Raw genomic sequence first — 21259 nt, forward strand, 5'->3', positions numbered from 1 at the left:
TGTTTTGCATCATCCTTAGCTGAAGCTCTGTACCCATTAATCACTGACTCTCCATTCCTCCCTCCCTCATTCCCCTGCAACCTCTATTCTACTTTGTGTCTCCATGAATTTGCCTATTCCAGGTACCTCATATAAGCAGAATCACAGCATTTGTCCTTTTGTATTTGGTTTATTTCATTTAGTATGTCTTCAAGGTTCATCCATGTTGCAGTATGTACTAGAATTGCATTCTTTCCTATCGACATTGTATGTATATACCACATTTTGTTTATCCAGTTTGACTGATTTGGGTTATTTCCATCCTTTGGCAATTGTGAATAACAATACCATGAACATAAATGTACATCCCGTTTTCAATTCTTTGGCTATATATATAAGACCAGAGTTGCTGGATCATACAATAATTCTCTGTTTAACATTTTGAGGTACCAACAAACTGTTTCCACAATCGCTGCATCATTTCACATTTCCTCCAGCAGTACATCAGGGTTATAATTTTTCCTCTTCTTTGCCAACACTTGTTATTTTCCATTTTTTGTTTTTGTTTTATTTTTTGACAATAGCCATCCTAGTAGATATGAAGCGGTATTTCATTGTGGTTTTGATTTGCATTTCCCCAAAGTCTATGATGTTAAACATCTTTTCATGTGCTTAGTGGCCACTTGCACATCTTTGTGGAAATGTCTATTTATGTCCTTTGCCCATTTTTGAATTGGGTTGTTTTTGTTGTTACAGTTGAGTTGTAGGAGTTCATTATATATTCTGGATATTAATCCCTTGTTAGGTATACAATTTGCCAGTATTTTCTCCCATTTTATGTGTTGTCATTTCGCTCTCTTGATAGTGTCCTTTGATGCACAAGCCTTTTATTTTGATGAAATCCAATTTATCTATTTTTTCTATTTCCTACGCCTTTGGTGTGATAGGAAGAACTTGTCATATCCAAGAACTCATTGCCAAAACCAATGTCGTGAAGATTTTTTTCCCTTATGTTTTCTTCTAAGATTTCTGTAGTGTTAGCATTTCAGTTTAGCTCTTTGATAATTTTGAGTTAATGTTTTTCTATATGGTATAAGATAAGGTTCTAGCTTCACGCTTTTGCAAGTGGATATCCAGTTTTCCCAGCACTGTTTGTTGAAAAGACTTTCATTTCCCCATTGAATGGAGTTGGCATTTTTGTTGAAAATCAACTGACCCTATATGTGAAGGTTTATATCATGACTATTCTATTCCATTGGTCTATGTGTCTGTCTTTATGCCAGTACTGCACTTGCTTTTTAAGTTGTAGTATTTTGCCATCATTCTATCTTTACATAATTTCAAAATTGAATAAAAACGTATATCACTGTTGACAGTATAAATCATACTTATGGTAGAATTGCCTGTTTCTTTCTAGTATAATAAATATCCTTAACAGTTAATAGTATTGTAAAAATGACTGTCAAAATTTGTAAGCATTTGACAAATGCCTCCTACTCCTTTTTTTCCTTCACTGATATTATTCCCCTTCCATAGGCATTGCCCTGGACTCAGATGGAGTGAGTATCTGTTACCTGGATAGAGTAAAAGCCAAAGTTCTTTTCATTAAAATGGCCAAGGCCCTGAATGATCTGGCCAGTCACTGCTCACCCATATCTCTGTGACCTCATTTCTTAATTCTCATTTTGTTCCAGCCACATTGGTTTCCGTCTTTGTTTTTATGCCAACATGCCAAGTAAAATCCCACCCAGTACACGTACCGTGTACATGCAGAACTCAGGTGATCCATAACCACCCTGCACAAAATAACCATTCCCCTACTTCCCCATATCCTTTCTCTGCTTCGTTTTTCTTTATGGCACATATCAGCATCTGACACACTCCATATGTGTTTATTTGATTATTGTCTGCTGTTGCACACAACTGGAGCATAAGCTTTATGAGGGCGAGGACTCAGAAGTGAAGAATGATTGAATGATTTAGAAACCAATACAGTAGTCCTTTATTCATTCAAATAGTATTTATTGAGAACTTACTATAGACTAGGCATGATGCTGAAAACACAGTGGGCATTAAACATACACAACTTGGTAAATGGTTGCATAAATTTTAAATACAAAATTAAATGAGTTTTTAAATGGGTGGGTTAGATAGTTTCAGAAATGGCAAGTCCAGGTTGGAATCTTTAAAGGCATATCAAGGTTTCCAGGGCGGAGCCCTCTGCCTCTCAGCTACTGCTCCATGCACCAGGGTGGACAGCTGACTCACCCTGACGGTAAGATTCTGTGTCTCCAGGGAACTTGGAATGGGGGTTCATTGGAAAGAGGCTAGTTTTTCTTATTGGCTTTTTGAACAAAGGCGGGAAGGATTAATACCCTCATGGAGGGCAATTCCTTTGCACAAACACTAGTCGCAGAGCCCAGAACAGCCTTCAAGTCTGGGCAAGACTGGGGCGGTCCTGTGGGACCTTGTTAGGAACTGTGCAGGGACAGTGGCAGGCTTTGTAGAGTGTGATCACGTTCACAATCTATATTTGACTTATGCTCTATTTTCATTGCTTCTGGGAAAAGGCCCAGTGGAGAACGTGTGCTGTGCTAAACATAGCACCTGCGTCTGTGTGCCTGCCGGATTTAGGTTGAACGTTGGACGCACAGCCTGGGCAGTCCCCACCGGCGAAGGGCGACCACGACCCAAGGGCAGGACGGAAGGGCAGTGTTGGCGGCTTGGAGCCCAGTGTGGGCTCACCCCGGTGCGAGATGGTCTGGAGCTGCCGCCAGGGAGGGAGCCTCTCCGTAAAGTAGGGCGGCGCCCACAGATGTCTGCGAGTGAGGGTCGCCAGACGGAGAGAGGCGACGGGCAGGGAGAGGTGCCTTGAGCCCGCTGAGGGGAGACGGGGTGGTAGGGAAGATGGTGGCAGGGGGAATGAGGTGTGAGGCGCTGTGGGACAAAGGGTGATGGCGAGAGAGGATGGATGGGTGAGAAGGACTCTGAGGAGGGAGGGGCAATGCGGTGGGAGGAAAGACTACGGTCCACTTGCCTCCCTGCAGCCTTATCGTCCCGGCTGGTCCCACAGGCGTCCACGCCAGGGGTACACGCTGGGGCGGGGCTGGAGGGGCCAGAGCGGTGGGGAGGCGGGGGCGGGGTGTGGGGAGGGCACCGAGCGCGCGGCCGCGGAGAGGCGGGGCTCCGAGGACCCATCACGGGGGCGGGGCTCCAGGGGCGCGTGCACGGGGGGGCGCGGGGCTCCGGGAGCGCGACTGGAGCGCCGAGGGGCGGCCCCCGCGCCCGGCAGAGCCGGCTGGCAGCTGTGCCGCGCCCGGTGCGGAGCGCCGGCTCCAGGCCATGTGGTCGGGGAACCGCAGCGGCGGCGCGAGTAGCTGGGAGGGCGGCGGGGCGGCGGGCGGCGGGAGCCCGGGGCCGGCGGGGCCTCTGAGCCGCGCGCCGCCCTTCAGCCCGGGCACCTACGAGCGCCTGGCGCTGCTGCTGGGCGGAGTGGGGCTGCTGGGCGCCGGCGGCAACTTGCTGGTGCTCATCCTCTACTCCAAGGCGCGGCGGCTCCGCACGCCCACCCACCTCCTCCTGGTCAACATCAGCCTCAGCGACCTGCTGGTGTCCCTCCTCGGGGTCACCTTCGCCTTCGTGTCCTGCCTGCGGAACGGCTGGGTGTGGGACTCTGCGGGCTGCGCGTGGGACGGGTTCAGCAGGAACCTTTTCGGTGAGTTGGGCTGGGGGAAGACAGCGTCCGTCCACCTCCTCCGCGAGCTTGCCTTCCCGCGTTGCCGCCGCCCCGTGCGCCCTTCTGCCCCGCTCACTCCGCGTCCGGCAGCGTCCCCGCCCGCCCCTGCGCCCCGAGCTGTGCTGCCCCGCGCCCCGCCCTGGAGCCCCTGCGCCCCAGGCTCCGCAGTCCTGCTCCCCGAGCTGCGCTGCCCCGCGCACCGCAGCCCTCCTGTCCCCCCGCCTCTCCAGCCTCTGCCCAGCGCACCCTATTTCTCTGTTTTCACCTAATGTGATTCACCACGGCAGAAACACGGCCTGTACAATTTGAGGAAACATGGGTTGTAGAGAGTCCTACATTCAAGAAAAAAGTAATTTACTTCTGAAAGTTGGAAGGATGATAAGAGAGTTAATTCACACACTATTTGGTTCCTAAAATGACAATAGAAACGTAATTGAGTAGCAATGTGTAATTTAAAAGAAAATAAACTTTTTGTTTATTGGCAATGGCAAACCTTTGAATGCTTCCCAGGAAGTGAGATAGTTTGATCCAGGTCCTCAGGATGCAAATTGGCATGTGCCCCATAAGCTACTTTCATTAAGTTTTCCTCCTCATTGTTTCCAACACACTACAGTCTCAGGTAAGATTACAAATGGCCCCGATAATCCCAATTCTCATGAACAAATAATTAGCCTTGTAGCCAGTAGATTTCATGAAATTAGAGCTTGATTATTAATTCAAGTTTTATTTCAACAGTACTCCTAATCCGTAGGGAAGATTCAAGTCTCACTGAGACCTGACATTTTGCAGGATGATCCACCCAGCCTATCACTGAAGACATGATTTTCTAAGTGAGGGAAAGAAAGCCTTTTTTGTGCTCCAGGAGTTTCATTTGTACAAAGATTTGAAATAGAAATGTGTATTTCTCAGGCCTTAAATTTCGTTTAAAAAAATAATCCTGAAATCCACTGATAATGTGTTACTGCTTTTTCTTAGCAGTTTCCTGAGAACAAAAATCTTTGTAGCATCATCAAAAACGTTCTTATTCACCAGCCTCCTGTGTTGTGACAGATCCAAATATTGTATTTGTTGTGATTCACTTTTTGATATTTGGAAGGATACAAATGAAGTCATAGAGATCATGATTTGATTTTTGTGACTGCCTTAATGTTTCTAACATTTTAAGATAACCTCCCTCCTCAATAAGCATGAATCTGAGAATTTTGGTTGACAAAGATTCGAAACTTGGGAGAGGACTACAGTTGTTTGTGGGTGGCATCATAGATGGCTGTATTAATTTACTCTTTATATTAACCTAAAATACCTATCAGGCCACTTTTTAGGCGGGGCTAAGCTTTAAAGAGGGTGATTCAAGCTCAAGTCTGAAGTGTTAACCAGTAATGGTCCCCAGGGAGGGCAACAGGTGCTTGGTCACAGATAGGAAAGCTCTTAATTTCCAAGAAGTTTTTTTTTTTTTCTGTGCTGGTAAATTGTATCTTAACTCTGTTCCCAGGAGGCTGAAAACAATAGTACATTGAGTTCTTTATCAGTATTAGCCTTCCCTCACTTCCTCCGTGACCCCACCCTGCTGTGTCTCCTTGTCTCTAACATCCTTTTCTCTCCTTTGTCATCCCCCTTGGGCCCCATCCTGTTCAGAAGGGATTCCCTAAGACCTGTAGTAATGTTCCCCCCACACTGTGTTTTGCTGATGATGACTGTTCTATTTCTCTGGGATTTAGTTAGTGCTTTTAATCATGACTTTATCCCTGTTTTTAAATGAGGTGGGGACTCTAGGATAAAAGATTTAAAGACTAGTGTAAATCCTGGAGATTAGTTGGTAAATGATGATGACGTTTAAGTTCTTAGCAAAGATGAAGAACTCTTTTGCTGGGAGTTAATTCCAAGGATTGTACTTCTACATAAGTTTAAACATGTAGGGAGGGTGCCTTCCCCATTGTTATCCCTGAATGAGAACTAGCCTACCCTGAAGTTTTGAGGGGGAGGAAATTTAAAAAAAAAAGAAAAACCCTGAAAGTGGCTCCTTTCTCCGGACGGACCCTTCTGGAGAGGCTGCCCTGTCAGTGGGAAGACGCCTGGACTGACAGCCTGAGGGTGGGCCCTGCTTTGCTCATGTGGCTAAGCCATTATGCGGACTTTCCTGTTCACTTCCTCAACCAGCCACCAGTTTTCTTGCCTCTGTTGGGTTAATTGAGGTAAATGTTCTTTAAGGTTGTCCTGTCCTACCGGCTTGGCATTTTGAGGACTCCTTCAATATTTGTAAGTGAGTAGGTACCTGGTTTTAGCACTTATGGCTTGTGTCCGCCCCTCTTACACCCACTCTCAACTCTGTCCCCTTCTAAGCCAAGTATCAGCACATACTGTGGTTACACTTCTTCATATATCATCATATGTTCTTTGCACAGCCTAGAGGAAGGAAGCAGAAAAAGAAATTCATGCATACTTAACATACATACGTGAGTGCCAAGCAACTGCTTCATTCTGTGCTCAATTCCTGGTTGTTGAGGGAATGTGGAAAACAAGTGGAATCCCAATATTCCTGAGGCAGAGGCTAGGCCTGGATGGGACTGTCACGATCTCCATGTCACGTCAGCGGACCACTCAGTGCCGTGAGCTAGTCAATTTCATCTAAGTTCCAACTGAATGACTTGTTTTACAAATGCTTTTGGCCTAGGCAGGCCCAGGTTGTACTGCTCTAGATTTCAGGAAGTGTGACGGTGGGAAAATCAGAGCTCAGGGGGCTCTGATGGGGCTCTCATGGGGCTGTGGTGGTGATGGTAGAAAGGCCCCCCGCATGTGCTGTGTAGTGCTCAGCGCCAGGCTTCAGGTGAGTGGGCTTTTCACCCTTTGGCTGGTCCACCTCTCGCGACACCTAGCGCCACACAAAGGTTCTGCACATGGGATATAACCAGTATTATGCCAGAAGTTAGCAGGAGAGCTTTTCTTTATTACTGCCTCCTACCCCTTCAAAAACAAGAACAGACAACGTGTTAATCTTGGCCAAGAATATTTAGACAGGTCTTTATCTTGGGTTACAGAGATTGAGGGTTGCAGAGCCAGAGTCTGGCAAAATTCAGTTCACCCTATGTTGTTTTAGAAGAAGTTTTTACTTCTTCTAAAGAAGAAGTTTTAGAAGAAGTTATTACTTATGTTAAGATATTTTAGCATACCCAGGAATTTTACCTTTTTAATTTACACCTAAAACACACATATGTGTATATATACATTCATATAAATATTTGTTGTAAATGCATTTTCTCTTCAGTAGACCTAATCTTTATGCACCTAAATATTTAAAATGCTGTTGCTCTACTGAATTAATCCTTTTGCAATACTGTTAACTGTTAATTCAGTTGAAATAACTGGTTAGTTCAGTTTCATGAGAGCTTAAGGGTGGTTGCAGCATGGAAAAGTCCTCTCATCAGCTATTCTAAGATCGCCCACAGACTGAATTGGCCATAGACATATTCCTAACTGTGACAATGTGCACATGGTGTATAGTCTGTTTCCTTAACCACAGTGGAGCTACACGTTTCTTACAGTCTAAGTTGTGCATACGTTTATTCAAATATTAGTTTTCCTAAAAGCAAAAGTTATAGAACTGTATTGTGAAAATTCTTAATTGTTTGGGGGGGGCTTTTAATCCATTCTTCATAATTGAATTGCATGACTTTGGGGGGGAAATCCCTATTGCTCATTTTCAAGAAACTAGAAAATACGTAAGAAAGCATTTAATGACTTGCTTTTAGTAGAGGCTTATGTCCTAATAACAAGTCAGGCCCCAATGGATTATAACTGCTGTCACATTAAATTACTTTTCTCCTAATATTGTTTACAATTGTATTCTTTCTTGAATTTTCTTCTTTCAGAGAAGAGTTCCAGTCACAAATATATATATGGTGCATTTTGACATATACTGCTAAGATGAAATGCAGAAATGAAAACCACCCATCATTTTTTAGTATTCTTAGATGTTATTAGATGTACTTTTTATGTTTTTATGCTACTGACCTCTAAGAAAAAAAAATATTAGAAAGGGTACCGGTTAAACCGCTAGGACCTGCAACCCTGATACTTTGGGGATGCACTGGAACGTCACAAGGAGAGATTTTACTACAGCACAGCACATTCCCACCTCCTCTGAGCCCTCAGCCTAGACTCATACACCGTACCTTCATCTGAAGTTGTCACCAGAGACTTTTGCTCCCAGGATGGCAGACAGTCTCCCCACAGAGTTTGATGTAGTTATACTAGGAACAGGTTTGCCTGAATCCATCCTGGCAGCAGCATGTTCAAGAAGTGGCCAGAGGGTTCTGCATCTTGATTCGAGAAGTTACTATGGAGGAAACTGGGCTAGTTTCAGCTTTTCAGGATTGCTCTCCTGGTTGAGGGAATATCAGCAAAACAGCGACACTGGGGAAGAAAGTACTGCTGCATGGCAAGACCTGATCCAGGACACAGAAGAAGCCATCACTCTTCGCAGAAAGGATAACACCATTCAACACACAGAAGTTTTTTGCTATACCAGTCAGGATGTGGATGATGGCATTGAAGAGACTGATGATCTGCAAAAAAATCCTTCCTCAGTGACATCTACCACCCTCACTCAACGTCTGGATTCTACATACTTGTCTGAAGAAACACACACATTAAATGTCACAAGTTATGAAATGCCTGCCAAAGACACTCCAAAATGTGACAGAAAGATTTCGCCGGAAGTAACTGGTGTAGAGGACACCATGGCAAAAGAGAAGTATTGTGGAGATAACACTGGTCTATACACAGTGTCAGACAGAGAGAAAGATGAAAAAAAGCCTATAATAGAAAACAACATGGATCAACCACAGAGAAATAGGATTACTTACTCTCAAATAGTTAAAGAAGGCAGGAGGTTTAATATTGATTTGGTATCAAAGCTGCTGTATTCTCAAGGATTGCTAATTGATCTTTTAATTAAATCAAATGTTAGTCGTTACACAGAATTTAAAAATGTCACCAGGATTCTTGCATTTCGAGAAGGAAGAATGGAACAGGTACCTTGCTCCAGAGCAGATGTCTTTAATAGCAAAGAACTCACTATGGTTGAAAAGAGGGTGTTAATGAAATTTCTTACATTTTGTTTAGACTATGAACGATATCCAGATGAATACCAAGCTTTCATGCAATGCTCATTTTCAGAGTACTTAAAAACTAAAAAATTAACCCCCAACCTTCAACATTTTGTACTACACTCAATCGCAATGACAGAGTCATCTTGCACTACAATCGATGGACTCAAAGCAACAAAAAACTTCCTTCAGTGTCTTGGACGATTTGGCAACACTCCCTTTTTATTTCCCTTGTATGGCCAAGGGGAAATTCTCCAGGGTTTCTGCAGGATGTGCGCAGTTCTGGGTGGAATCTATTGCCTTCGCCATAAAGTACAGTGCCTTGTAGTTGACAAAGAATCAGGAAGATGTAAAGCCATTATAGATCACCTTGGTCAAAGAATAAACGCCAAGTATTTCATTGTGGAGGACAGTTACCTTTCTGAGGAAACATGCTCAAATGTGCAGTATAAGCACATCTCCAGGGCCGTGCTCATCACAGATCAGTCTGTACTAAAGGCAGATTCAGATCAGCAGATTTCCGTTTTGGTAGTGCCTCCCATGGCACCAGGAACATGTGCTGTTCGGGTCACTGAATTATGTTCTTCAACCATGACATGCATGAAAGACACTTATATGGTACATCTGACATGCTCATCTTCTAAAACAGCAAGAGAAGACTTAGAATCAGTGGTGAAGAAATTATTCACCCCATATGCTGAAACAGAAATAGACAAGGAAGAACTTAGAAAGCCAAGGGTCTTATGGGCTCTGTACTTTAATATGAGGGACTCATCGGCCATCAGCAGAAGCTCATATGATGGTTTGCCTTCCAATGTTTATGTCTGCTCTGGGCCTGACTGTGGGCTGGGAAGTGGGCATGCAGTGAAGCAAGCTGAAGCAATCTTCCAGGAGATCTTTCCAAACGAAGAATTCTGGCCCCCACCGCCTAATCCGGAGGACCTCATCTTTGATGCTGATGATAAGCAACCAGAGGCTCCTGGAACCAATATTATAATACCAGACAGACTAGAATCTTAATGAGGGAAGAAAACATTTAGAAAGCCCCAGGAAGCACCTTCAAAATTAGAAGAAAAGCAAACTGGAAATACTGCTTTGGGTCTTCATCCTGGCATCAGAATATTCTCATCGAAAGGACAGTTTCCTGTATGAGTTACAACAACTGGTCGTATAATGAATGCTATGCAGATGTTATCTTTAATTCTGTTTGAGACATTCGGTCTTTGTCTTAGTTAATCTATCAGTAACTGATTTATAGGTTATTGGACATTTTTTGTTTCAGAATGGACTTCATGATCCAAGATCTTAAACAAGCTTAGCTTTAATTGAGTGGTGGATATATATATATATATATATATATATATGACGGTTCCATATTATCAACTGTGCCTAAAGGAAGTTAATATTGTATCTGCTAATGATCATCAGATTTTATTATTGTCCACAATAACAAGTAATAATATCTAAGGAATATTTTAATTACTTTTGGAGCTATTACAATTGCTACCGCCTCTAAATAGTGAAACACACACATACAGAATAAATTATGTGGGTCTCTTGTATGTAATAGAAACATACAGATGTGGTGGCCATATGTAATGTCACAGTGGCAATCGCATCTAATGTAAGTTTCAAGTATGATAAAATACCTTTGTCTGTAATTGTTCAGAGATTGACTTTGCATGATCCTTTATTTGTGAAGGTCTGATCTTTGCAATACGTCTTGCAGTTTGATCCTCCTGCTTGACCCTTGTAACCTGTGAGGCAGTGACACCACCACCACCTACATTACCAAGCATCAGAGATTTCAGTTAGTGGTTGAAGAGCTCCTTCTTGTGAGGTTCATTCCAAAGAAAATCTAGGAGATAAGATTAGTTCTGGTTTAATACTTAAGAAAACTTCTGCACAGCCTTGCTCTGGCACCTGAAATAACTCAACTTACAACAATTAACTCAAGTCAAAAGGAAAAATTAATTTCCCCAAGAAAGAATCTTTCAGAATGGCCATTCTGAAATCCCTAAGGAGACACTGGGCGAGGCAGTTTTAACCTGGGATTAAATAGGTTTCCCAGGGTTTCTCAGTGAGTGTGACATGTACCACCTGGTGGGCTCTATCCACCATTCCTGATAGGAGTGAGTCAAAGAATTCACCACGTCCCTTCATCTGTGGCTGCCTTGCAAAGAGGGAGGTCGCTGCCTTCACAATCGCTTCTGCCTCTTGACTATTAACTGGAGGAGAGAAACATTTTCTTTTCCTAGAACTAGAAGTCATTAAAAAAAAAAAGTTGTCCTCTAGTGGTGAGAACCAGTGGAGCTGTCAGAAGAGGTGAACTTACTTCCTTCGAGTCCCCATTTTCATTCCTCAGAGGCAGAAGGATGATCCTTTAGGAAGAGGGCCCTTGATGGCAGTTTTTGTTCTCGAACAGCCTTTACAATGTGCTTTCACATTGCAGCTTCTCAGCAACCCTGTGAGGCAGATATTATTAAGTATAGTTTCAAAGAGGGAATAAAGACTTCATCCTTGATAATCTGCTCAGAGTCTGGTATGTGGAGGAGCCAGCATAGGAAGCCAGGCCATCAGGATTTCAGAATCTTTCCACAAACAGTAACTGTTGGAAGAGCTCAGGCGCCGTAGGTGAGGGAAAACATGCTCACGGAAGTCAGTCCCACAGAGCTGGCAGGGCCAAGTAGACGGACGCTGGCCTCTCAGCATTACTGAACGGCAGAGATGCGAAGATCAGCATTGATTAAAAATAACTATCCTTTAGAGATATGGAGCTCATTGAAGTAAATTTAGCTAAGTTTTAAAAAGATAATGCTTTTTAACAAGTATCTTTTGATCTGAACATCATGTTATAAAAAATACAGAGGTTGCTAGACCAAAATATGCTCTCAATAGTCTTTTTTTTTGCTTTTTAATATACTTGGAAAATGAAACAAAGAAGTAATGTATAGCTCACTGAAGGTAGAGAACTCACGAATTGGTATTAATATTTATGTACTTCTTAAATACAGTAAAAAAAAAGTTTTCATTGGGTAGGTCCTAAAGTTTAAACCTATCAAAACAATTTCACCATCTATAAAATAGACTACTTTGAAGAATTATTGTGAGGATTAGATCTTATAACGTATATTAACTCATTTCCAAAGGAATCCCAAGAGGTGATAGTGTGTAAGACTTAAACACTTCCACTTAACATCCCAACTGATGTTTTATTGGACAGAATTGTGGTAAATTATTTGGGAAAATAAGTAAGCACAGATAGATAGTTCTTTTAACTTTGGGGAAGAAATTGGAAATCTTGCCCTTCAAATCCTTAAAACATGCTGTTAAGTAACTTTTCTAAATATACTATAGTGCTGAATAGAAAGTTTAAGACTAAAACCCAAAGAAAGCAAGAAATATATAATAATCATTAGAAAGTTATTGGAAAGACGATTGGAAATTATTGGAAAGACTAGCTGGATGTCAGTATGAAAAAAGAAATTAGGTATGTTTCATATGTGATAAGACAGTTCATTCGAGATGAATTAAAATGTTATAAAGGTAAAAATTAAAAGACTACAGTTGTCATCTCTATCATGGTGTTGTCCGGTGGCCTGTGCCAAGGGAGGACTCACCTGGGCACTGCAGTGAGACCTCTCCTTAGAGACTGCCGCATTTGGGTTCCTGACTCTGATCAAGAAATAATTCATGCCTAAGTGAAGCAGGTGCAAGCAAAGGGTAGTTTATAAAGTGAAAGTACACACTCAAGGAGGAAGTCAGTGTGTGAGCATGCTGGAGTTCGGGTTGGGTGGTCTTACAGCTGGAGTGTGAGCAAGGGATGGTATTTTCTGCAGGTGGGAGGATTAAGGGCTACACCCTCTTTATGCCCCGACATAGTCAGCCTAGAACTTTCATGGCGCCATGGGGTGTGATGTTTAATATGTTAATGAGCACAGAATGTACTTGGGGTAACTGTGGGTTACCTTTCTTCTGCATCTGGAATCTAGCTGGTTTGCTTTTGCTTAAGTTGTTTTGCCATCAGCTGTCTACCTAGTGTCTTACTGGTTTGTTTTCCCTTACCCTGTTTTACTAGCCGCTACATGAACTGGCCTCAGCTACTAATATCTGGGGTTTCTTGACTTGCCTAAGTCCTGGCTATCTTTCTGAACTACACTGCCTATGTCAGTGGTACAAAAGGAACATTATGGTAGTGAAAACCATTGTTGACAAGGCAGAGGAGACCAACTAAAAGAAAAATGAAAAATATATCTTGAATAGGAAGAAGATAGAAGAGAGAGAATTTTAAAAATTTATTATTTCCCTACATTACACATGGATAAAGTGCTCAGTATTCTTTAAAAAGCAGATGCAAATCTATAAGGCTTTCTATTCTTTACTAAGCAAATTTATGAAAGGGTAGAGTATAAATGAGAAAATAAAAGCCAAAGTCAACTCATAGGATGACAATCAGATTTTCTAATATTAAAAATGCAAATTGAAACACCTTTGACCTAGTTCATGCTATTACATTAGCAAAAAGAATTCCAAATTGTATGTCTTCATATCAGTAGTATTTGTTATTGTAGGTTTTTATAAGAATTATCTCAATGACTGTAACAAGAGCTATATAACCAATCTGTCTTTTGATAGATCTAACTCACTTTGAGTAGGATATGCCCAGGAAAATATTTAAAAGAAAAATAAGCTCCTTGTACAGCAATTCTGTTCATATGAGGTTTTTTTTTTTTAAAAAAAGGCCCAGTAGGGAAATGGATAAGTAAATTTTGGTGTATTGCTAGTGCTATCAGACTGTTATGTAAGCATTAAGTAATTTTAGTATATGTAAAACTGGAAGAAATGTTTAAATGAGACTCAAAAGTGTTAGATTGTTGTATTTATTAATTATATTTGTGTAAAAATCTAGATCTCTGTGTTGAAAAGATTCAGAATTAAATAATTAATTGGAGTTTAACAAAAAGGGATTATTTTTTTCTGTAAAATATTGATGTGTGCAATAAAAAAATAAAAGATTAATTGGTAAAGTGGTTTACTGAATTGGTGAGAAAATGATTGATTTCTTGGAAACTTCTTAAATTCTCCTTTAAATTAAAAAATACATATATTTTAAAATACTAAAGTCAAAAGATAATTTCCAAAAATGTGGATAGAAGGTTTTACAACTCTTGGTGGGAAGAAATTCTTGGTTAAGGTGAATTTTGTATCTTTTGTATTTTTTTCTCAGTTGCCAGCATTAAATAAGAAGGTATATTGTGACGATACTTTTTTTTTTTTTTAATGGAATGGAAACCTCGGAGCCACAAGTAGAAATTATAGAAATAGCATTAATTAAGAGTATTAATTCCAGGGCGTCAGCATGAAAACACATTACATACTAATTAAAGTATGGCCCCCAATCCAAGAACATCCTCTCCATTTATGAGGTTTGGAGGCCAGGGGAATGACTGTTGGATTTGGATTTGTATGGAGGTGGCCAGGCCCTGGGTCTGCGGAGCATTTCAGGGAGACCAGGGGACTGAGGATGGTAGCCGACCTTTCCTTCCCATCAGCCTGAGATCCAAAGCAAGCTAATTTAATTAAACAAAAATCAGTTGAACAGCAACTGTGGGTTGTGAATCAGTATTATTCCAGGGATTACAAAAGAAAAATGAGTAGGACAGGCCCTCTGTACCTGAGAACTGTTCTGTGGGAGGACATACCCATACCTTTTACCTGAAGGAGAGTCTAAGACGTTTCCCACCGTCACTACCAACACCCTCCCCTCAAAAGAAAAGAAAAAAAAACAAAAGAGAAATCTGCTTTGGGATGCATGGGTGTGCCCAAACCTTTCATCACACAGTTGGAAACACAACTTAAAAGGTGGATCGTTTAATACTTTCTGAAATCTCTTTCAGCCAGCTTCAGTTAATTAAGAAGTTTCCAACATGAATCAAAAACTCCGTGTTACCTGGGAAGGAGGAAGAGAAGATAGAAGAGATGGGGTCCCAGAAGCCGGAGCCTTGTGTGCTCAGGGTGTGGGAAGTGGAAGCAGTAGGAAGCCAAATGGGACGAGCAGATCATAAAGGTTCAAGTCCATGAAATGCTGATTATGGTTAGTTTTACGTGCCTTCCTCTTGGCAGAACAAATGGAGGGCTTATGCTATTTTTGCGTCGAGGTGCTTCTGTATTTAGAGAACTTCAAATTTTTATTTCAGTATTTCTACCTTCCTGATGAAGCAGCATTGTTTCCAGTACAGTTCGTAGCCTTTTTTTTTTTTTGAGAGGGCATATCTTATATTTATTGATCAAATGGTTGTTAACAACAATAAAATTCTGTATAGGGGACTCAATGCACAATCATTAATCAACCCCATGCCTAATTCTCAACAGTCTCCAATTTTCTGAAGTATAACGCAGTTCGTAGCCTTTTAACCCACAATTAAACATATTCACATTTCAACAGCAGGGGGCACAATATGCCCGGCTTTCTGTAAGGCAGGCCCAAGAAACAGAGTGCTCCAGCTGAAAGTTTGACTCTAACGTGAATATTGTGCCCATGGTGCAGCTGCTGTGAATCCATCCTTTTCTTATGTGGCCCTCAGGATGACTCTCTAAGGTAAGAAAGGGTGGGTATTTATACCCATTTTATAGATGAGGCTGGGAACAATTTAGTCACTTGCCTGGACTCACTCCTAGTAAGTACTTAGGTCCCTGAATTAGAATTGAAATGTAACTGTCCCATTTTACCTCCATCTCAAGAGAGTTGTTTATTGCATCTGTGTTGCATATATAAATCATTGTTTTTAAAGTGGTGGCTTCTAGAATGTTAGCGTTCATTTATTTTACAGAAGTCATCCTATAAGTCAAAATTTGTGCAGTTAAAGTGGGTAGGGAGTTGGCTGGTTAAGCTCACACCTGAAACCACAGCAAACTGTTTTTTTATCCTGGTATTCATTTCAAGAGCTTCGTTCCCTTAGATGTAGTGTCTTTATTAGTTACGCTGTTGTCCTGTGACTTTGGCATTTGCTTGTTGCTAAGTATATATATTTAACTCTAGTACACTCTGTGAATAACTAATAGGAATAAAGGGATACACATGATCAGAAGGAAAGGAATGATTTTGGATTAAGAAGGGCAGGGTTGACCCCGTACAAGAGGAAAATGCAGAACTGCAGTTTGTAGTTCAGTCAGAAGGAGATACATCTTTCAGTATTTTGTAATTTCAAAGAAATAGGAATCCTCAGGGATGTAAGGGGGTGGATGCCGATTCTTTTTATTACAGGTCATAGAATTAAAGCTCCTGAGTACCCCATTTCTGTTGGTTTGAGACTTTTATTTGTTCCTTTAGTCATCCCTTATATTTAAAAATAACAAGTATTATTAATACAGTTTGGGAAAGTTTTATTTTTGCATCACTAAGTTAACTTCATTATATAAGTTTAATTTATAGTTATTACACCCATTTCAGTATTTTTATTACCCATTATAAAGAAGAAATTTTGGAGGATGTGCTGCTGAGGGAGAGCAGGGAATCTTGCTTTTAGGCAATTAATATGGTTGTTAATTTCCTACCATGATTTGGTGGAAGTGTTAGAGAGGAAGGGGCTGTATGTCTTCCTGTTGTCTTTGTCAGTCCTGCTTATGGCCACACAACAGTGTTTGTAATGCTGTTGTTGAAACACAACTACCAACCAGGTGTTTATTAAAGGATGAGAACCACACTGGAAATAATTTATCATGAGATTGTAATCTCCTTTAAAAACAAAGTCTGTGCTGTTTACCTCCATATTCCCTACAGCGTCTTGCACTTCATAGGCATCCAAAGAAAGATTGGCTAATCTGAACACCACCTTGCAGTTTCCACACCTCTTTTCTTCTAGGTCACCCCTTTATCTCTATCACCGCCTTTTGGTTACAAGAGAAACAGAGGACCCCTGGGACCAATCTCTGGGAAAATGTATCCGAGCCCTAGTCCTGGGTCTTTTTATTAGTAGTACAGATAATCTGTTTTATGGAAGCCTGTGTGAGCCAATAAAACTACTTACAAAGAGGGAACACTTAAATAATCTCCAAAACATGTCATCTAAGAATTTTGTTTAATTATCTCCCACCAAGGCAGTTGTCCCCAATCCATGGTGGCTGTGCTCTTCGGGAGCCCCTTGGCAATGTCTAGTCATTTCTGGCTGTCACAGCTGAGAAGGGGCACTGCTGGCATCTAGTGGTGGAGAGCAGGGCCCTGGTAAACATCCTACAATACACAGGACAGCCCCCCTCCAAGAGTTATCCAGCCCAAAATGTCAGTAGTGCCAAGGTTGAGGAATTCTACATTGAAGTTTTGAATATTTACAATGAACCTGCCTTCCTGTCTATTATGCTGCCCACTTTTACCTTTCTTCCTCAGCATCTGACTCCGTAAGTGCTTCGTCCTGATGGCCATTGTTGGTAGGAACCTTGTCTTTGGGGCCCCCATGGGGGCCCCCCACGCTCCCTCGTGCCTCCCCTCACTAGTCTAGAGTGGCTTCCTTCTGAGGGTTTACAATAACTTAAATTCCAAAATGAAATTCAGAGAATCATCTTGCCCCAATTGTCAGATATATATTAGAGATTTTTTTAAAATCATGCATCTCATCAAAAATAGGATAATTCTACAAAGCAGTTATAGAAATGAGATGGTGATACCTTTGTTGTTTTGTTTTGTTGGTAATATCCCTTATTGTCATTTTAGATTATAGTCCTTATACACTGCAAACTACCTCAAAATCAATGTAAATATGTTGTAACATCCTTTTTCTTTTTTTTTGGAGAAGTGCTAATCACTTCACGGGCTATGGGAAAATTAATCAAATTATGAGCATACAATACTATGCTGTGAGTTTCCGAGAAGCTAATACAAGACTAAATAAACCACCCATAATTGAATTGTACTCAGATTTACACTAACTCATGACTCAGCAAGCAATGAGATAAAGCAGTAGCTTGACATTTTATAGATAGGGGTTAACTACAGAAAATACCTAATTGTAACAGAATAGGTATTCTGAATGCAGAGAACCTTATCTAGATTCCACCACAAAGTGGAACACGGGGTTCCATACCATGTAGCATTTATTGGGCAGTGTCCCCCATTTCTGTGCTAGATGCTGCAGGTGCAGAGAGAAGAATAGTTGCTAACCTTTACTGTCCACTTAGCATATGCCAACCACTGCTCTAACGGCTGTGTTTGTCTTGTTTCTGTGTTTGTCTTGTTTAATCCTCTTAACAGCCAGCTGGGTAGGTGCTCTTATCACCCTCGTTTTGCAGATGGGGAGAGAGATACTGGGAACACAAGGAGCTTGGCCCAAATTGCACACCTGGTAAGTGACAGAACCAGGCAGCAAACCCAGGCAGTCAGAGTCTGTAAACCTCTTGCAATGGCTGAGGAGCAATGCCGTCTTCTGAGGTGTCAGGGTGAGTCTGAGTAATACATGGCAGAGACTGTTCTGATGTCTATACACGTTATCTCAGTTTTAAAATAACTCCGTGAGGTTGGTATTCATGTTTCCCTGCATAGATGAGAAATAAGGTTCAGTAACTTCCCCAAAGTTGTAGGACTGGTAAGTAACGGAACGCCCAGTCCACTTAGGCTGACACTGATGCACAGCTAGCCATCGTGTGGGCCAGGCTCTCATCAGAGCTGTAAATGAACTTCAGCAAATGCACAGGGAGGTTATTTTGTCTGACTAGGGAAATCTGGGGAAACTTTGCAAAAGATAAGACCTGGGCCCTGAAGGTTGAGAAGGATTTCTATAACTGATGTGAGGACTCGCATCCCACGCAGGGACAAAGAAACAAATAAAAGCCCAGGGGTTTGGGGGACACTGCGAGGCTGAAGCCTGACCTGGCGTGAGAGGAGTGGCATGTGCGAGGGGCACCAGGGGTCATTTGGGGGTGGGGCGGGGCCTCTGGAGAATTCTCGCGAGGCTTATGTTTAGGAAGGCTAGCCCGGCGGGAGCGTGGAGGGCGGCAGGGAAAGGTGCAGAGGCCTACGAAGAGGAAAACGTGATGGGGCCCACGTAGAAAGGAGACCAGATGGAAGGCTATGAAACAGTTTGGCAGGACATGATGAGGGTCTGACGGGGGCAGCAGTGGTTGGCACAGAGAGGAGACTGGAGAATGCTGAGGAGATCCGGGCAGCATGACGCATGATCCACAGCACTGCGCCAAGCCCGTCCACTCGCTGCCTGAGAGGCCCATAAACTGAGAGACAGGATGCTGGCACAAGGAGAAAGGCTTTATTCAGAAAGCCAGCAGGCCAAGAAGATGGTGGACTCATGTCCTAAAGCACCATCTTAATTCAGGGTTGATTTTGAGCTGCTTTCATGCTAGGGAGAGGGGTGCAGGAGGCAGAGCAGGAGGTGACACACTGCCGCAGCCATCCGGGCTCCAGCGAGGGTCCAAGGAGAGCTGAGAAACTGCGTGTCTTCGCTGAGCTGACTCATTAGCCTAGGTCTGGTCACAATGCTCCTATAAATCTTTGGTAAGATAATCATTATTTTTGTACCTGTTATCTCCTTGGGGGAGGCAAGCTTCTGGTTAAGGGGCTGTTTGCAGAATCTCAAGCTGTAAGCAAGATTCTTTTTGATGATTAACAAGCCTACGTGCAAGGTTGCAGGTTGAGCAGAACTTTTCCTTTTTTTTTTTCTTTTGGCCCAAAGGTTAAGGCAGCAAAAGAGGCAAATAGTATGGAGGCAGAGAAGCCAAGCTTTTCCCTCTGTTACATTGATGGGATGTGAGCCATGCACCAAGGAGAGGAACCGGGAGGCAGAGAGAAAGAGCTGGGGATTGGGGGGGACTGCTGGGAACCAAGCACCGTGCTCTGTGGGTTTGACATAGAAGCCCCCACCCTGGATTAGTCCCGGACACAGAAGATTCATTTTCTAGGATTCCTAGGTATACACCCTGTTTTTTCCTTCACGGCTTGTTAAACTTTAAGGATATGAGTCAGAGGCTGCCAGTGTCTTGACTATCAGAGAATCTGTCTGAGACTTAGGCACGGGCCATGGTCCAGGAAATGTCTGTTATAAGCACTCATTCTATGTCGTGTGACCTTGCTCACTGAGTCTGGACCATTGAAGCATAACATCTAGTGGCGAGAGATGGAAGTGGCTTTGCACCTATTAACAGACTGTATATTCAAGCTCCAGAGATTGACTTACTCCCGTGCATGCTGCCAACTTTCTACCACTTGAAGCAATTTTTCTCTCAATACTCAACTATTCAATAATAATAATACCTTATATATTACCATTTTACTAAATACACTCATAGTCTCATTTAATACACACATGCACTCACAAGGAGACAGCATTTTGGTACTGTTATTACTATTTTCAGGTGAGCAGATAAAGGTTCAGATATGTTAATTTTTCAAGAGTCACAGTAATTGTGTATAGAATCTGAAATTAAATGCAGGACTTCAGCCTCAGATATTCCTCTGCTATAGAGTTTATCCCATTGTTTCATAATTATTTGTTTCGTAATTCTTCTTTCTCCTTGTATTGTGAGTGCAGGATGTTGGTTTGTTGATAAATGTTTTAAATTATACACAATCATCAAGTTAAATCATGAAGACTTTCTTGACTCAAGCTGATGCATGGAGCTAACAGTTGAATACCTCTTTTCACTTCTGTGATTTTGAATACACTGTATTCTTGGCCTTTAGGTATCCTCACCCACGACAACTGGATAAACTCCCTTTCACTCATCAAGTCAAATATTGCTCTCCCTTAAAACCATCCCCAATATTTCCCTTGGCAGGGAGAAATACCCCATGAACTGCATGCTCTAGCTTCCAGGCACAGCTGTCTTAGTGCTTATCACATTCCAGTAATTACTTGTTTACACATCTGTCTGCACCTCCAGACTGTGAGACCTTTGTCAGCATTTCAGGCAGAGGGAACGGCAATATCATGGCAGTCAGCACTGACTAGCTGGCAGTTTGAGGCATGGGGTGTGTATCCTGATGTAAGCATTGCAGCATGAATGAGCAGTCCCCATAATCTGCTGATGGGATTAGTTTGGACAGATCACTGCCTTCAAAGTGTAGTCTGCATACTGCGAGCTCTTTCTACATGGCTGCTCCATGAGCACTACACAGACTCTTTCCACCAGCTGTGCAAACACAGCCCTACGAGCCAGTCTCTAAATTCTCCACTCCTGTTGCGTCCTTTCCTAGAACTCAGCTGCCTGCCCTCCAGGGACCTCTTTCTCAGTCACCCTTCTCCCATGTCACACAGGAAGGCAGACTCAGCCTTCCCAAATAAATCTTATTGTGGAGAATTACTGTGGGAGAGGTGGGAGGACATTCCGGTATGGCAAACAAAGGGACAGTTGACAACATTGAGGAAGATGATAAGGAAGTGAACGGGCACTCAAGTGGTTCCGATTATTTGCTTTGAACAAAATTGAAATGTTGGTT

General features: G+C 42.3%; 2 protein-coding genes across 4 annotated transcripts in view; both read left to right on the forward strand.

The window, feature by feature from the left end:
* Positions 1 to 3221: 3221 nt before the first annotated feature.
* OPN3 (opsin 3) overlaps positions 3222 to 21259 on the forward strand; it is a 29593-nt gene continuing 11555 nt past the window's right edge. For 2 of the 3 annotated variants that reach the window (XM_036918429.2, XM_036918430.2), the window contains exon 1: positions 3222 to 3694. In XM_036918429.2, coding sequence (XP_036774324.1) covers positions 3322 to 3694 — 373 coding nt within the window. In that variant the 5' untranslated portion in view covers positions 3222 to 3321. Of the gene's footprint in view, positions 3695 to 7581; positions 7724 to 21259 lie in introns of those variants that run through there. The other variant, XM_036918432.2, reaches the window with a different exon arrangement.
* CHML (CHM like Rab escort protein) lies at positions 7847 to 13851 on the forward strand. The gene has a single exon (XM_036918427.2). It carries the CDS (start codon positions 7924 to 7926, stop codon positions 9838 to 9840), a length of 1917 nt encoding a protein of 638 aa, XP_036774322.2. The 5' UTR covers positions 7847 to 7923; the 3' UTR covers positions 9841 to 13851.

This window comes from Manis pentadactyla, chromosome 9 (assembly GCF_030020395.1).
Source record: "Manis pentadactyla isolate mManPen7 chromosome 9, mManPen7.hap1, whole genome shotgun sequence".
NCBI classification, from domain to species: Eukaryota; Metazoa; Chordata; class Mammalia; order Pholidota; family Manidae; genus Manis; species Manis pentadactyla.